Source organism: Apiospora hydei, assembly GCF_038363865.1.
Source record: "Apiospora hydei strain CBS 114990 chromosome Unknown utg000004l_segment0_segment0, whole genome shotgun sequence".
NCBI lineage: Eukaryota > Fungi > Ascomycota > Sordariomycetes > Amphisphaeriales > Apiosporaceae > Apiospora > Apiospora hydei.
Window position 1 is genome coordinate 7,492,060 of NW_027117363.1, and position 14,420 is coordinate 7,506,479.

At 52.9% G+C, this 14,420-nt stretch overlaps 4 protein-coding genes across 4 annotated transcripts; 2 read left to right on the forward strand and 2 right to left on the reverse strand.

Moving 5' to 3' along the window:
- Nucleotides 1-536: 536 nt before the first annotated feature.
- Nucleotides 537-3,487, reverse strand: PG997_004870 (glycoside hydrolase superfamily; the record flags this gene model as incomplete). Its single annotated transcript, XM_066809185.1, has 8 exons — nt 537-907; nt 946-1,879; nt 1,985-2,179; nt 2,236-2,283; nt 2,342-2,423; nt 2,475-2,578; nt 2,628-3,103; nt 3,160-3,487. 8 exons carry the CDS (start codon nt 3,485-3,487, stop codon nt 537-539), a joined length of 2,538 nt encoding a protein of 845 aa, XP_066672803.1.
- A 1,996-nt stretch (nt 3,488-5,483) lies between these two features.
- PG997_004871 (guanine nucleotide-binding protein alpha-2 subunit protein) lies at nt 5,484-6,835 on the reverse strand (the record flags this gene model as incomplete). Its single annotated transcript, XM_066809186.1, has 4 exons — nt 5,484-5,828; nt 5,889-6,374; nt 6,459-6,642; nt 6,714-6,835. 4 exons carry the CDS (start codon nt 6,833-6,835, stop codon nt 5,484-5,486), a joined length of 1,137 nt encoding a protein of 378 aa, XP_066672804.1.
- A 4,654-nt stretch (nt 6,836-11,489) lies between these two features.
- On the forward strand, nt 11,490-12,760 carry PG997_004872 (spermidine synthase; the record flags this gene model as incomplete). Its single annotated transcript, XM_066809187.1, has 4 exons — nt 11,490-11,545; nt 11,780-11,815; nt 11,879-12,409; nt 12,483-12,760. The coding sequence occupies exons 1-4, from the start codon at nt 11,515-11,517 to the stop codon at nt 12,758-12,760; spliced, it is 876 nt and encodes a 291-aa protein (XP_066672805.1). The 5' UTR covers nt 11,490-11,514.
- Nucleotides 12,761-13,253: 493 nt separating this feature from the next.
- On the forward strand, nt 13,254-14,304 carry PG997_004873 (Hydrolase; the record flags this gene model as incomplete). The annotated part of the gene is made up of 2 exons (XM_066809188.1): nt 13,254-13,460; nt 13,510-14,304. The coding sequence occupies 2 exons, from the start codon at nt 13,254-13,256 to the stop codon at nt 14,302-14,304; spliced, it is 1,002 nt and encodes a 333-aa protein (XP_066672806.1).
- Nucleotides 14,305-14,420: the final 116 nt, after the last annotated feature.

Sequence of the window (14,420 nt, forward strand, 5' to 3'; positions counted from 1 at the left end):
TCCACGGCAGGATGCGCTATCGACGGAGGGGGCGCAAGGAGGCGTAGGGGGAGGTAGCCATGACTTACCAAGCTGCTTGCATAGCCATGGAGTCGCCTCCTTGCGTGTGGCAAACAGTGATTTGCACTTATTTCCTTTTGGCATATTATATATACTCGAGCAGCCCCCCCTCTAGCCCTCCTCGCATCCTCTGCCGTAAGGGGTGCTATGTGCTTATTGCCTCTAATTCCCATTCCAAGGATGGCATATCGGAAGACTAGTAGGCTCAGATGGGACCATTTCCTAATCATCATGACGCATCCCGACAGTACACAAATCGTAGCTTCACCCTGTGACTGCTTTGGGGGACCCTATACGAAATTCCCCAATTCCACAGTAAACTTTGCCTTTCGTTACTGTCATAAAAACGCCATGGAGCAAGCCCGTCCGCCCAATCATATAGAGCCCCCACGCCGGAATTGCAAACACTATTATGCTTGCCATGTGGCACTATGCTTTCAAAAATTTCCTCGCTTCACCTGACAGATGAATACGATTTACAAGTCAAAGCTACCTTGGAGTGGCAGCTTCCGACTGCTGGCACCAACCCATATTCCGTAACGGCCCTTTTGAAGAAGCCACTTCTGTGATACAACGTCCCACACACTGAGATCTCGTCTGCTTAGCTTGAAGCTCGCAGTGGCCGATTGCGTGGCGTTTATGAAAGGCTTTTCGAACCCACGTAGTTGGCGTATGGGTGCCCCTGGGATACCAACATACAGTTGGGCAGCCTCGGCGCCGTCCACCTTCCCCGTGTTATGTATGTCTGCGCTGATTGTAGCCACCGTATACCAAAGGTCGGAGGGCCCCCTTCCTCGACCGGCCCTGATGGGTAGCTCTCTGTCGAGCTGCTGGTGTTCCTGTCGACCTTGAGGTTCGAGTAATTGAAGGACGTGTAAGACAGACCGAACCCAAACTCAAAGCGTGGAGTGATGTTCTTCGCATCAAAATGCCGATAGTCAATGTAGACTCCCTCGGTAAAATTTGACTGCGGAAATATCGCAAACATCCCTTCTGGCAAGTCCGGCTTGAGGAGGTTGCTGTAATCTGATTCGTTGGCCGCAACCGTGTAGGGCAACTTTCCAGAAGGGTTTGACTCGCCATAGAGTATCGAAACAAGAGCATGCCCCGAGTCCTGGCCGGGCAGGTGTGCAAATATGACAGCCGTGACATTGGGATGGTCGATAAAGTCCTCCACGAGACGTGTTCCTGCATTGTGAAGTACCACAATCGTATTGTTGCAGCTCTGTGCTACATGCCGTATCAGGCCATCACTATATTTCTCGCGAATACCTGGTCGATCGTATCCTTCGGAGGAGAAAGCATTGAGCATGACAAGGCAAGCATCCGAGGCAGAATCCACGTACGGTTCAGCATTGGTAAAATCCCAGAACAGCGCTGTCCCATCCTCGTAGGCACGAGCGTTGAATGCATCGAATGGTGAACTGATATAGGCAGGCGTCACTGCACCGGATCCTCCACCACTGATAATCGTACCATTGGGTGCAATTTGAGGGAGTTGATCCTGGGACTCGAGTGCAAAGGCCCCCGCGACATCGCGTCCTTGGTAAGCCGATTCTCCTCCAAAGCTCCAAGCCGACACTCCGCCCGTAGCATTGTAATTCCACTGGTCGGGATTCCGGGCTGAATAACCATACAGCGAGAGCATTCGAGGTTTGTGGAAAGGGAGTGCACCGTTAGAGTTCTTGACCAGAACATGCCCTTCAACGGCGCCATCAAACAAAATCCGTTTCGAGGAGGTATTCCTGGCATCGACGATTCGATGTGGCTTTGTTAAGTCAGGAGGCATTCCGAAGCCAGGTTCTGGGAAGTCTTGGCCCTATAGAACAACAATACATTAGTATATACACTTCAACATTTTATCCCAGACAGTCATCCCAACCTAGGTACTGTTATACCCGATAACAATGAAATTGAAACTCACCTGCTTCATCTGATACCACGAGGCAACGATTCGGACAGCCATATCATCCAGTCGCACTTGAGGGACCGAACCGTTCCGAACGGCTTCAACGAGAGTATTTCCCCATAGGTCTGAATTGGGCATGGCCATATCCATTCCAGCGAGTGCCGATGCAACACCAGAGTGTTGTGCGCTCCAGTCAGAAACGACGAAGCCCTATAAAAACATGGTCAGCAGTAGCACAATGATTTGCCCCGTGAAGCAAGGCCTACCTGGAACCCCAATTCCTCCTTGAGCAGATAGTTCTGTGTATAGCTATTCTACGCAACGATACCTTGATCAGTTTTCGTGATGAGTAAGATTGGACAGGGGGCTTACTTGGCATCCATACGAGTTGTTGACTCTGTTGTAGCTACACATGATATTCCCAGAACCAGCACGAACGGCGTCTTGAAATGGCCTGGCTGACATTAGCCCATCATCTGACGCGTTTGAGATGTGTGGGAATTACCAAAGATAGACCTCATGCATCGTCTTGTCATCGATATTGGACGAGACGGCCTCCTTTCCGTTGGCAGGTACCCTGTTAGTCTCTTGCTCATTGCCAATGAAATGCTATATCTGGTCAGTGTCCTGCATGACCGGGCTGCCTTGACCGACGAACCTTGGTACTGGTAATGACACCAACCGACTGAATCCCCTGTACAGTCTCGAAGGCAAACGCACCGCTGAGCCAAGGGTCGGCGGCAAAGCCCTCCCAATTGCGACCGCCCTGGACGACGCGGCCGATAGGCCCTACAACGGGGCCCAGCGCAACATTGACGCCTTTGGTTCGAAACTCCATGCCCATGTTGACAGCTCTCTGTCTGGCTAGAACTTTGTTCCAGCTCGCCCCAACGTGGATGCCGCTTGGCCACCCACTTACGAAGTCCGTCGCCCGTAAGCCATTGCCGGCATCGCTTAGACAGAGACCAGGAAATCCCAAGCGAGATATCGGAGGGATGCTGCCGGAACAACCAGTCCCCGAAGGTGCTCCTGTGGTCAGGCTGACCTTCTCTTCGAGGGTCATATTGCGGACCAAGACAACGGCTTTGCCAACCGAGTCGGCCCAAGTAGGGACAACAGCGGCTGTCAGATTTGCTAGAAACCCGGAGTTAGGGGTCGCAGGATTCTGGCGATGGGCAAACAATACTCACGTGAGGGATAGTATGGCTGTGACTGTCCATAGAAATAGGCATCATCTCTGATGGCGTTCTTATTTCCACTTGAACAGTCGCCAGCTGTGCAGGTGGCATCGTTGTGGCTACGATTCCGCAAGGCTAATAGGCCTAGCAGGCCGAAAGGTAATATGCATAGTAGCAGCAGTAAGATCTGAAAAGGTCTCTTGGTGAGGATGGGAAACTTCTCCTGAAGCGAGGACCAGCATCCGCGACGAGGCGCTGTTCCGGCGGGACCTGGCTGGACCGGGTCGTACGCAGCATTACTGCTGTGGCCCTTGCCGCGAAGAGGGTTGTCTTCGGCCATGCTGGCACATTGAAAATGACATGCGCACTTGTACACTGGCTTAGTAGTTGTCGCGAAGATCAGATTAGATCAGAACGGATGACGGTCCTCGGGATGCAGAATTTGACACCAGACGGGAACCGGAGCGTGCAATGAAATCCCAAGTCTGTTGCGTGCAAATGTTGAGGGGATAGTTGTAACTAATGCACACACCCGTGTATACTTGATCGAACTCAATGTCGGACATGAAGTACGCCGTATGTACGATGTAGGAGGTCTGGTAGGTTACCTCAGTTCCAACGTTGTTATGGCGATCGACGCTGTAAGGCACATTGGTCATTCCCTAATAGGTGGTTGACTGATTGATTGGTTTGACAAAGCACCAGCCTGCAATCGACTGCCCAATCTGCCCAGTCCTCATCCATTATTGACATTTGGCGTTTGATGTTTACACTGGCCGTTTTTTGTTGTTGCCCCGGCTGAATGCGCCTTCCCTGTCCCTGTAATTGCCTAAGGTCAATCAATCATAGCTCGGCTCTAGCACTGGTAAGTACGGTACTTACACGGAATCTGCATGCCTCTGCTTGAGCTAGCCCGGGCCATTGATCAATGTACCTACTTCATGTTGACGACGGGTATCAACACTGATACAGTGATCACGGAAGAACCTAGGTAATGCAAAGTACATTCTACATACTTGCAACTTCCATGCGACCACTCCAGTGATATACATACAAGTATGTATAGAGAGAGCTGCGGACAGGCGCAGGGCGGACAGCCACAGTCTTCAATGCTTTCAATTAGAGTGCTCTATTCACCACTCCGTACATGGAGAGGTGCAGTAGTCCCCAGAACAACCCCGTCTTCCCCACGTGGAAAAGCGCCCACTAAATCGGGGAGCGGACCGCGTCTTGATCGACGAAATCCACCAGGGCTCGAAACGAGAGAAGTAAACAAGCCAGGAGGTAGCCCGTTAGAGACGGTTCAGTCTTTGAGCTATAAAGAATGGCTGACCGAATTAGGACAGAGTAGCAGCAGCAGCAGGTCTGATCTGTCAGCCACAACCTCTCCCAGTCGAACAAGCATTGATTGCATCTGTCGTCTCAGTTCAGGGCCGTTGAGTTATCGTAGCACCTGACTAACTTCACACGTCAAACATGTGCGCAGTCTGCCGGAACAACCGGCTAGGATCTGTGCATGTTGAGGCCCGTTGTTGCAAATATATGTATGTAGCAGTGAGATTGGAGACACGCTCTTTGCCCCCGTGGATTGAAAGGTATTATCTATTTTACATCGACTTCGCTCACACCGTTATTCGTGATGCTATATTCACAGCTAAAACAGGAGAAGAAACGTCAAGAGGTATCGATCGTTAGGGAAAGAACAAAAAGCAAGATGGAACCGTGTTCAAGCGTAACAACAGACCGCTCGCTGCCTGCCCGATGCAGCAGAGACCGATATCCCGAGCCCCCCCACAGCCTGCTGCTTAAGCTGCTGTACCATCCTGAAGCAAGGGACCGTAGCCGTGCCGGCGCCAGGGCGCGATCCTTCCATGGGTATCAATCATCTCAATTTAGTCAATCGCGCGCCGCCTCGAGTCTGTACTATGGCCGCTTCCGATATAGTATAGACATTTGAGAAAGAAAAAAGGTGGAGGTTTCGTAGTATATGATAGAGCAAGATGGCGCCAGTATCGGGGATTTCGCCTCCTCGGGCCGTGTCGTAACCGGGACACGGGTACCGGATTAGATGCCGATCTGGCCAACTCCGGGCGGTGATGCGCGTAGCGGGACATGCTACGTTAGATCCTTTAGAGCAGATTAGCAAAAGGGGCTCTCTAGTCGTTTCTTTATCGCAAGGGGATATATTTTACCAGGCCCTGGGTAGGGTTGGGAACGCAGGACAGTGGGTTCCAAAAGCACAAAGCAGAGTGAGCCGATCTCTTCGGTTGCGCTTGCAACGGGGTCGTAGTAGCCAAAAGGGAACCACAAGGAAACCCACATGATTATTGATTGACTCACAATATGAGTTGTTTGAGGTTGCGCTGAATAATCATATCCTGCACGGAACCCATAGTAATCTTCAGAAGGTTGGTGTCAGTTGCGTTGGTGAAATGCCCGTAGATTTCCTTCTCGGGGTTTCGGTTAAGGGCTCTAAATTTGTCCATGAAGTACTTGCTGGCCTGCTTCCAGTCGTCGATCGGACCCTGGTAGTCGACGAAGCCGTGGCTCGTGATGGGGCTTGCCGCGATCTTCTCCTTGAAGAGATCCATTTTGTTGAGGAAGAGGATGAGTGCCGATTTCGTGAACCAATGCGAGTTCGCTATCGATTCCCATAGCATCAAGGCTTCGTTCATTTGGTTCTGTTCCCTGGTTAGCTACCGCAAACACACCAGACCAGTTTCTTGCCGGGATAAACTCACGCCGTCCTTGTCTTCCACTAGACACTGATCGTATCCGCTGATTGCGACAAGAAACAGCAGGCAATTGACGTTCTCGAAACAGTGTATCCACTTCTTTCGTTCTGATCGCTGGCCACCGACATCGAACATGCGATATGTGAGCTGGCCAAGATCGAAAATGGTCTCTGTTATACCTGTCGTCCTTAGTCGGGAGCGCAGCAGATCTTGGTCATCAGGGATGTAGCCCTTCTGCCACAGTCGGTCAAGATCATTGCAGAAACTGAAAACCTTTATGTCAGCAAGATGGCTCGAGAGTATATACCGAGACCCAGGAGTGTATTTGGACGTACTATCCCAGATTGTCATGCAGGGCGTATTCATTCCCTTAAGAATGGCCTTCTGCACACCCGCATCGGCCCACAGCGACTTGATTGGGTCGAGGTACTCTTCTGGCAACGAGTCGTTGGGCGAGATTTCGTGGTCGGCCAATACGGTCACCTGGTGCTTCTGTCGAGTGTAAAGATCAATTGGTCAGCCTCGGCCGCAGATTTCCACTTCCGCATTCCATAGAGCGATCGGGTCATTCCTTACCTCGTTTTCCTTGTTCTCAAACTCGATCCCTTGATCCGACATGACATCAAAGATGGTTCGCATCGATTGCACAACGTTGTTGAACACCACCGGCTTTCCTCTAGCCTTTCGTTTTTGCTGAAGCCTTGTGCGTAGATCAATTTCATCTGCTTGAGAACCGTCGATTTGCCCGACTCGCCAGCTCCTATTTCAATGCCCTTCAGTTAGAATGATGTACGCCACGGAAAGCTCGACGACCCCCTCACGCCTGGTTACGTACCCAGAAGCAGCAGCTTCACTTCCCGCGCCAGTCGCTTCTCATCTTGCCGAATTACTCGGTCCAGCTCGCGTGAGCGGTTGAGCCCCTCCTCGTCCTGTTTCCGACTCCCGAAACACATTCTGGCCAGTCGTCAGGTGCTGGTCCAGCTGGACAAAACCTGTTGTCGTGCGTGTCGAGGAAAGCGTCGCGTCCAAAGTACAGAGCCGATCTTGCGGCGACGGGAGTGAAAACGGGGCTATTGATTGCGTCGTAGGAGCGCAAGCGTGCTCGTGATGATGTTCGGATTAGGCGGAAGGAAGTTCAACACACGATAAAAGGGAGACTCTCCAAGCGAGTCAGTGGCCCAAGGGAAACGGGGAAATAGTGGGTAGCAGCTCCCGCCAATTTCACAATCTGATGGTCCGAGGGTCCACGCGATCGGTATTGCGACCGATTGCGTTGAGGGTCGGGTGACGATGGACAGGGCAGCTTCAGCTTGCGAGATGCTTTTGGACTGAAAACAGCCGGTTGGTTGTTGTGGCAGAACAGCCGTGTATCAGCCAGCGTCTGCCAGACAGAAGAGCCGGCGAGATGGCGCCTGCTGCCTCTAGTGGTAGCGCAAGTAAGTATGTAAGTAGCCAGGACTGTGCGTTATGCAGCCAGCCTAGGCTCTGGTCAAACAGGAAATGGAGAACGGAGCTTCAGCTATGGGGTATGTTGGAGGAGCAGAGTGGTGTGAGATGTGATAGGTAAAGTCGAGGTACGAGAAAAGGGTATACAGAACCGCCCAACGAAACTAACTACGGTATGAGACTGATCTCTTCAAGCCCGCCGGTCCTGCGAGACGAAGAAGCATAAGAACAAAAACCAGAAGGAGAAAAAGCAAAGGCGGACGTAGCCCCAGCAGAAACTAGACTGCAGGCTGCACTAGAATCCGATGCGACCGTTTTTAGGGGGTCCAGGATGTTTTAAAAATCCGCCGGCAAATGATACATGGCGGCGCGGGTATCTGCTGCTACTACAGCACTACCTTAGGACGCTCCTTAGGTACAGCACTTGGCCAAGGCCCCGCGGGTGGCGGGTCGTCCATTTTCGGACTTGGGGGGGGGGGATGGGGGCGTCGTTTCCCTTGCAGTCCGGACTTGACCTTGACTGCTCGACACACGGCGCAAGTGAAGTGTGCTTCAGTACCTACAGTAGGCAAGGTCACCATCTTGTTTTTCTAGACGAGAGCATCTCCCTTTCCAGCAAGCGACCGTGGCGATCGGCCATGGGGCCTTCTCCTAGGCGTCCAATGCAAGTGGGTGAGCTCCTCCCCTTGGCCTCGACTCGACCGTTTGACCTACATATAAGATGTACCTACATGCTGATGTACTTTCTTCTAGTCCAGTACGACGTACATACTACTACTACTACTGCTGACTTACATACATGTAATACCTGCCTACATATACCCACAAATGCGTTGCATCCTGAAGCTTACGGGCGGTGGTGGATGCACACATTGAACGACTAAAAGCTCACTAGCCGCTACGCGACGCTGGAGATGGATGGGTCTTCATCTGCAAGTCCTAGGTAGGTTGGGCAGAAAAGCAATGACGAGGCTTATGAATTCGCAGCAAACTCATGGCAAGATCAAACACATGGCGAAATAAGCGAATAGGTAGGTGACCGACTCGACTGGCCGGGGGTATCATGCTGCCCCCAGCTGAACTACCAGGTACAGCCAGGCCGTTGCAAGGGTCGGAACGGGGTTCAATCTTCCCATAGTTGGTACCAGAATCCTTCCAGTCCCCTTCCAGCATCGCCAAAAAAAAAAAGCCCTCTTATTAATTTCAATGTATTTGTTGCTGGCCCCAGACAGACAGAGGATCATTCATCGGTCCACGATTTTCATCTCCCCGTCAGCACCAATGCACACCGCGAAGCCGGTTCATCCGTGGGAGGGCAGCACGTGGGAGGAAAGGGTGCGTCTTGATGCTTACGACAGGCGCATGGCTTGCTCACGACTCCAACAGCTTTCTCTCCTGCTTCTTCTTCTCCATAGCCCATGGCCGTTCTTTTTTGGGAAGAGGCAACCTCATAATTCTGCAGCCAGGTGGGGTGGCTGAGCACTGGGGATGTCCCTCTAATAACCTTGGATAACTTACTTACTTTACGTATGGATGTACACACCTACATACATCTTAACCGACATGTACCCACGACACCAACTTTTGCACAAAATCGGACAGGCCAGATATTATGACCACAAAATTCGATGGAGTTCACGATCATCCCACACTGGTCTCGTAGGGATACATAATGTGGCATTAATCGATTGATACAAACCTGCACTCTGCTCTCTGCTCCGGCTCAACATACGGGATGGGTTTTTGCTATGGCGGCCGATCCACCTCATTACAGGTATGCATGAATAAGGAGGAGAAGCTTGTACCCCCAGGCAATGCGGATTAGATGGGGATCTAGGCACCATTGACGGAGATCAGAATCGAGTCTTGCTTCTCTTCAACGTTGGACTGAGCCTGAGCCGGAGCCTGGCACCTGGCTATCGGCACAGGCATCGGTGTAATCTAATATATAGGTACGTCCACGAAGACACGGTGGGAACAAACACGAGGCGTCCGGTATCCGCTGGGACGGGCGCAAGAACTTCCCGAAGAGCCCCTTGATTGATGTACGCCCGGGCCACCAACGGGAGGGAGGCATCCTATCTATTGCCAGTAGATTGCTGAGACAGACTGCTGCCGCGTCCTGGGCTTTGGGTACATGCACAGTAGCGGTATACGAGGAGAAGTGTGCCAGAAGCGGCCCCCAATACCCCCGACTGCTAGATATGCATGCATGTGAGCAAAGAAAGCAAGGTGGTGTAAGGCGGTTGGTTGCTGCTGGCTGTTGCGCCTTATGAACCGTGTTATGTGTTACCCAACTTTGTGAACGCGTGCCCCATCGTGGCCAGGATATCGGCTTCCTAGACATATGCCGACACGGTGAGAATCGATGAGGCAGACAGCAGCGCCCCCAACCTCTAACGAGTCAGCTGAGGGACCCTCTCCCCAGTGACAGTCGCCATAACTACATGTAGATTGGCAGCCTGGCGACAAGATCTGGTCGTCTCGGTTGATTGCATTACCCAGGATCCTTGGGCAGCTCCCCCATCGCCAACGCAAAATCCTTCGTCCGATTTGGTATGCGGCAAACATGTGTCCATCTGCCCTGCCGGTGCTAACGTCAGCTTGGTATGGGTCAATGGTTCGCACTCGCGAAAGGTATGCATTGCTGGTGTTGGCCGCTCGTGGTGCCAAGCTCTGACTGTCCTGTGAGGTCGGAAAGGTCTGGTCTGACATGCATAAAGCAGAACTCGATTAGGAGGCATGGACGCCTGACAGGGTTTCTTGTATGGTTCTCTTCTCTTCCATCAGCAGAGAACAGTGTTCTCGCCCGGGGTTATGAGTCACTAACGTGTAGGTCTAGTAGACGCATAGGCAGAGGGTTGCTTGTGTTGACGCATGCCATATTAAGCTTACAGGAGGCAAAGGCGAAGGCACCGGCGGCGGCGGTCCTTGGACTGCGCAAGTGTGGATTGCGGAAGATAAACATTGAGACGCCAGTGATGGAAGTCAGAGCGGAACCGGCCCGCAAGCGCTAACAGGCGATAAGCGATTATCCGGCACGATTCCCTTGGTCGTCTGAGACCAGCGCAACCGCCGCCTATGCCCGGTCGTAGAAAGCCACCGACGCGGTTCTAAAATGGGTGAGCGTTGCCATCGTTAGGTCATCTGTATAACTTACATCAATACTTGCGGTACTAAAATAGGCAAGTGCATTAATTATGAACAGCAACTCCAATGGTTCAAGTACCAAAGGAACATAATCTCGATGCGCACGTGGTGTTGAAACATTAGGCACGGTAGCGATACCTGACAATCAATCCAGAGAACGAACGATGTTACTTAGGAAGTAAGCAGCTCATTGGGTACTGGTCTGATGGACATTCGGGCCAGAATTCGGGCAGCAGTCTTTCTTTCATGCTTGCATCGACAGTGCAGTTCATGACTCTGGCATCAATCAAATGTCAAACTCAGTTCTCGCCGTTAGGTATCAACGGTAGTGGATGCTCATGCCTACTACTACTACCTACTAGGCTACTATTCTTTTGTAGGTGAAGATTGCGTAGCGTTGAACCTAAAGAAAGCAACACCACCTGCAGACTATTGAACAGTAGAGACGGTACATTCGATATGGCTTGCTTGCTTGGGTGGGAGGCTATTCCTTACTCGTTGCTGCTCATCACCCTCCCCTCCTTGCTGTTCTGTTCTGCAAAGTGCGAACATGCAGCGAAAGACGGCCGGGAACGCTCGACCTCAATCCATCCATACCTGTGATTCTTCAGATATATCTCATTACTACTCCGTATACATAATGCCTACACGTTCCCTTTGATGATTTATACGTTATTTACATACGCAAGAGGTGACCTCAGTATTCCACTTGTATCGATAAGGCGTAGTCTAAACTGTGGTTCAAATGCAAGTCTGCGCAAAACCGCCGTGCCCGGGGCAAGGTTGGGCAGACATCGGCTGCTTGCGGAGACTCGGTTCAATGTTCAGATGGCATTATTCGCTCAACGGCTAAAAAATTTTAAAAGGGCAGAATCTGTTCTGGCTCACACAAACTGCCCGGCCACGAAACGACAGGTCCAACTCCACTGTTCCCCAACTCGTCGGTCCCCCCTCATATCCTGATAAAATAACACCAAAGAAAATTGTACACTGGACGCCGACATTTTCTGGCCTTCACACAACACCGATATACAAAATGTCTGAGATTACACACCCCACGATCAAGGGTAAGTTTCTACGGTTTCCCCGGTGTCCCGAAGCCTGCGCTCTGCTCGCACTTACACATGTGACGATGCCGTTAAACTGCTCATCTGGCGATACCCTTGGCTGGTAAAGTCGCCTGGAAGGGATGTCCTGGAAGCAGATTCTTGCTCGAGAGACATGGGGTTCCCTTTCATAGAGTTCCATCGACTCACTTATGCTCGTGTTTGTGGAAGTCCAATCAAGCTAACAATCAGTAGATGGCTGGTTCAGAGAGATCTCTGAGATGTGGGCCGGTAAGTCGATACCACTATATCCCATTCACCGTCGAGCGGTTCTCATTACTTACACCGCAGCAGGCCAGGCCATGACCCTGAAGGTCAAGAAGGTGCTCCACCACGAGAAGAGCAAGTACCAGGACGTCCTGATCTTTGAGTCGGAGAAGCACGGCAACGTCCTGGTCCTGGACAATGTCATCCAGTGCACCGAGTACGATGAGTACTCCTACCAGGAGATGATTACCCACCTGGCCATGAACGCCCACCCCAACCCCAAGAAGGTCCTTGTCATTGGCGGTGGTGACGGCGGTGTCCTCCGCGAGGTCGTCAAGCACGAGTGTGTCGAAGAGGCCACCCTGTGTGACATTGATGAGGCTGTCATCCGTCTCTCCAAGGAGTACCTGCCCGGTATGGCCGAGGGTTACAAGCACCCCAAGAGCAAGGTCCACGTTGGCGATGGCTTCAAGTTCTTGAACGACTACAAGAACTGCTTCGATGTCATCATCACCGACTCCTCCGACCCAGAGGGCCCTGCCGAGAGCCTGTTCCAGAAGCCCTACTTCCAGCTTCTGCACGATGCTCTGAGGGATGGCGGTGTCATCACCACTCAAGGTTCGTACATGCATGTCCAGTGGTGCCCTACGCGCCATCCTATATTGAACTCTCCGCTAATTGCAATAAACAGCCGAGAGCCAGTGGCTCCACCTTCCTCTCATCACCAAGTTGAAGAAGGACTGCAAGGAAGTATTCCCTGTCGCCGAGTATGGCTTCACCACCATCCCCACCTACCCCTCCGGCCAGATCGGCTTCATGGTCTGCTGCAAGGAGGCCGGCCGCGACGTCAAGACACCGCTGCGAAAGTGGTCGGCCGAGGAGGAGGTCAAGCTCTGCCGCTACTACAACTCCAGAGTTCACGAGGCTGCCTTCGTCCTCCCCAACTTTGCTGCCGAGGCCCTCAAATAGGTTATGCACCTTGGCAAAGGTATGGGATACTGCTCTTCTAGACTGGCACACGGATTGGGGGAAATGTGCTTCCAGTCTGAAATTGGTCTATCGTTATAAAAATACGGAATGGGGGAGGAAAAAAGAGTGAGGATGTGCGACTACACAAGTCGCGGCGATAGAGAACCTTATATTGCAGGGTACCTGCCTATCAATATAACCAATGCAAGTATTTGACCGGGTGTGCAATCAATTGGGCATGTCTTGAATTATATCCCTCTCGGCATCAATGTGAACCAGTATTTATAGGCGTGAGGGCCCATTTCGTGACCATCAAACATGTATACCTAATGTTTATTCCCCCACGAGTCTTGGGCTCGGGTAGGATTGCATCAGCGATACCCCACTATCGTCGCAGCTTATCTGGCTGCCCCTCTCAAGTCGGCTCTGGCAGTCCCCCAATGGCATCTACTTACATGTCCCTTTAGCCTGCAATGCGTTCTCGCCAACCACCATGAGACCTTTTCTGCGGTCCTCCAGCCTCCTCAGCAAACTCGCACCGTCTTTGTCACCCGCCGCCTACTTCCGAAGCCCACTAGCACGCACAATGGCGACTGCGACCACGCCATCCCCCGTGCTCAAGAAGCCGGTGAAGCTGGCCTGCATCCAGCTCGCCAGCGGGGCGGACAAGGCCGCCAACCTGTCGCACGCCCGCGACAAGGTGCTCGAGGGCCGCGCGCGACGGCGCCAAGATCATCGTGCTGCCCGAGTGCTTCAACTCCCCCTACGGCTGCGACTACTTCCCCGCCTACGCCGAGACGCTGCTGCCGAGCCCGCCCCCGCGCGACCAGTCCCCCCTCCTTCCACGCCCTGTCCGCCATGGCGGCCGAGGCGAAGGCCTACCTCATCGGCGGCTCGATCCCCGAGGCGGCCCCTTCGGACCCGAACTCGGCCGCCCAGGAGGGAGAGGAGAACAACGAGAAAAGAAGAAGTACTACAACACGTCGCTGACGTTCGGCCCCGACGGCGGCCTGCTCGCGAGCCACCGCAAGGTGCACCTGTTCGACATTGACATCCCGGGCAAGATCACGTTCCGCGAAAGCGACGTGCTGTCGCCGGGCAACAAGGTGACGCTGGTGGACCTGCCGGACTACGGGCGCATCGCCGTGGCCATCTGCTACGACATCCGGTTCCCCGAGCTGGCGACGGTGGCGGCGCGCAAGGGCTGCTTCGCCCTCGTCTACCCGGGCGCCTTCAACACGACGACGGGCCCGCTGCACTGGCGCCTGCAGGGCCAGGCCCGCGCCATGGACAACCAGATCTACGTCGCCATGTGCAGCCCCGCGCGCGACGAGACGGCCGCCTACCACGCCTGGGGCCACAGCTTGATTGTCGACCCCATGGCGCAAGTCCTCGTCGAGGCCGACGAGGCCGAGACCACCGTCTGCTGGGAGCTCGACAGCGCCAAGATCGAGGAGACGAGGAAGAACATCCCCCTCGTGGGCCAGAGACGGTTCGATGTCTATCCCGACATAAGCGAGGGCAAGGTACGGTTTGAAGAATGAGACATTATGCTGGGCAAGGCGTTAGATTGATGATGAAAGGGTCAAGTACCCTACGTGTCGATATATTTTTTTGATGTTCTAGGCCGCTAAGCGTGTCAGCGTTTCAGCGTCAGCCA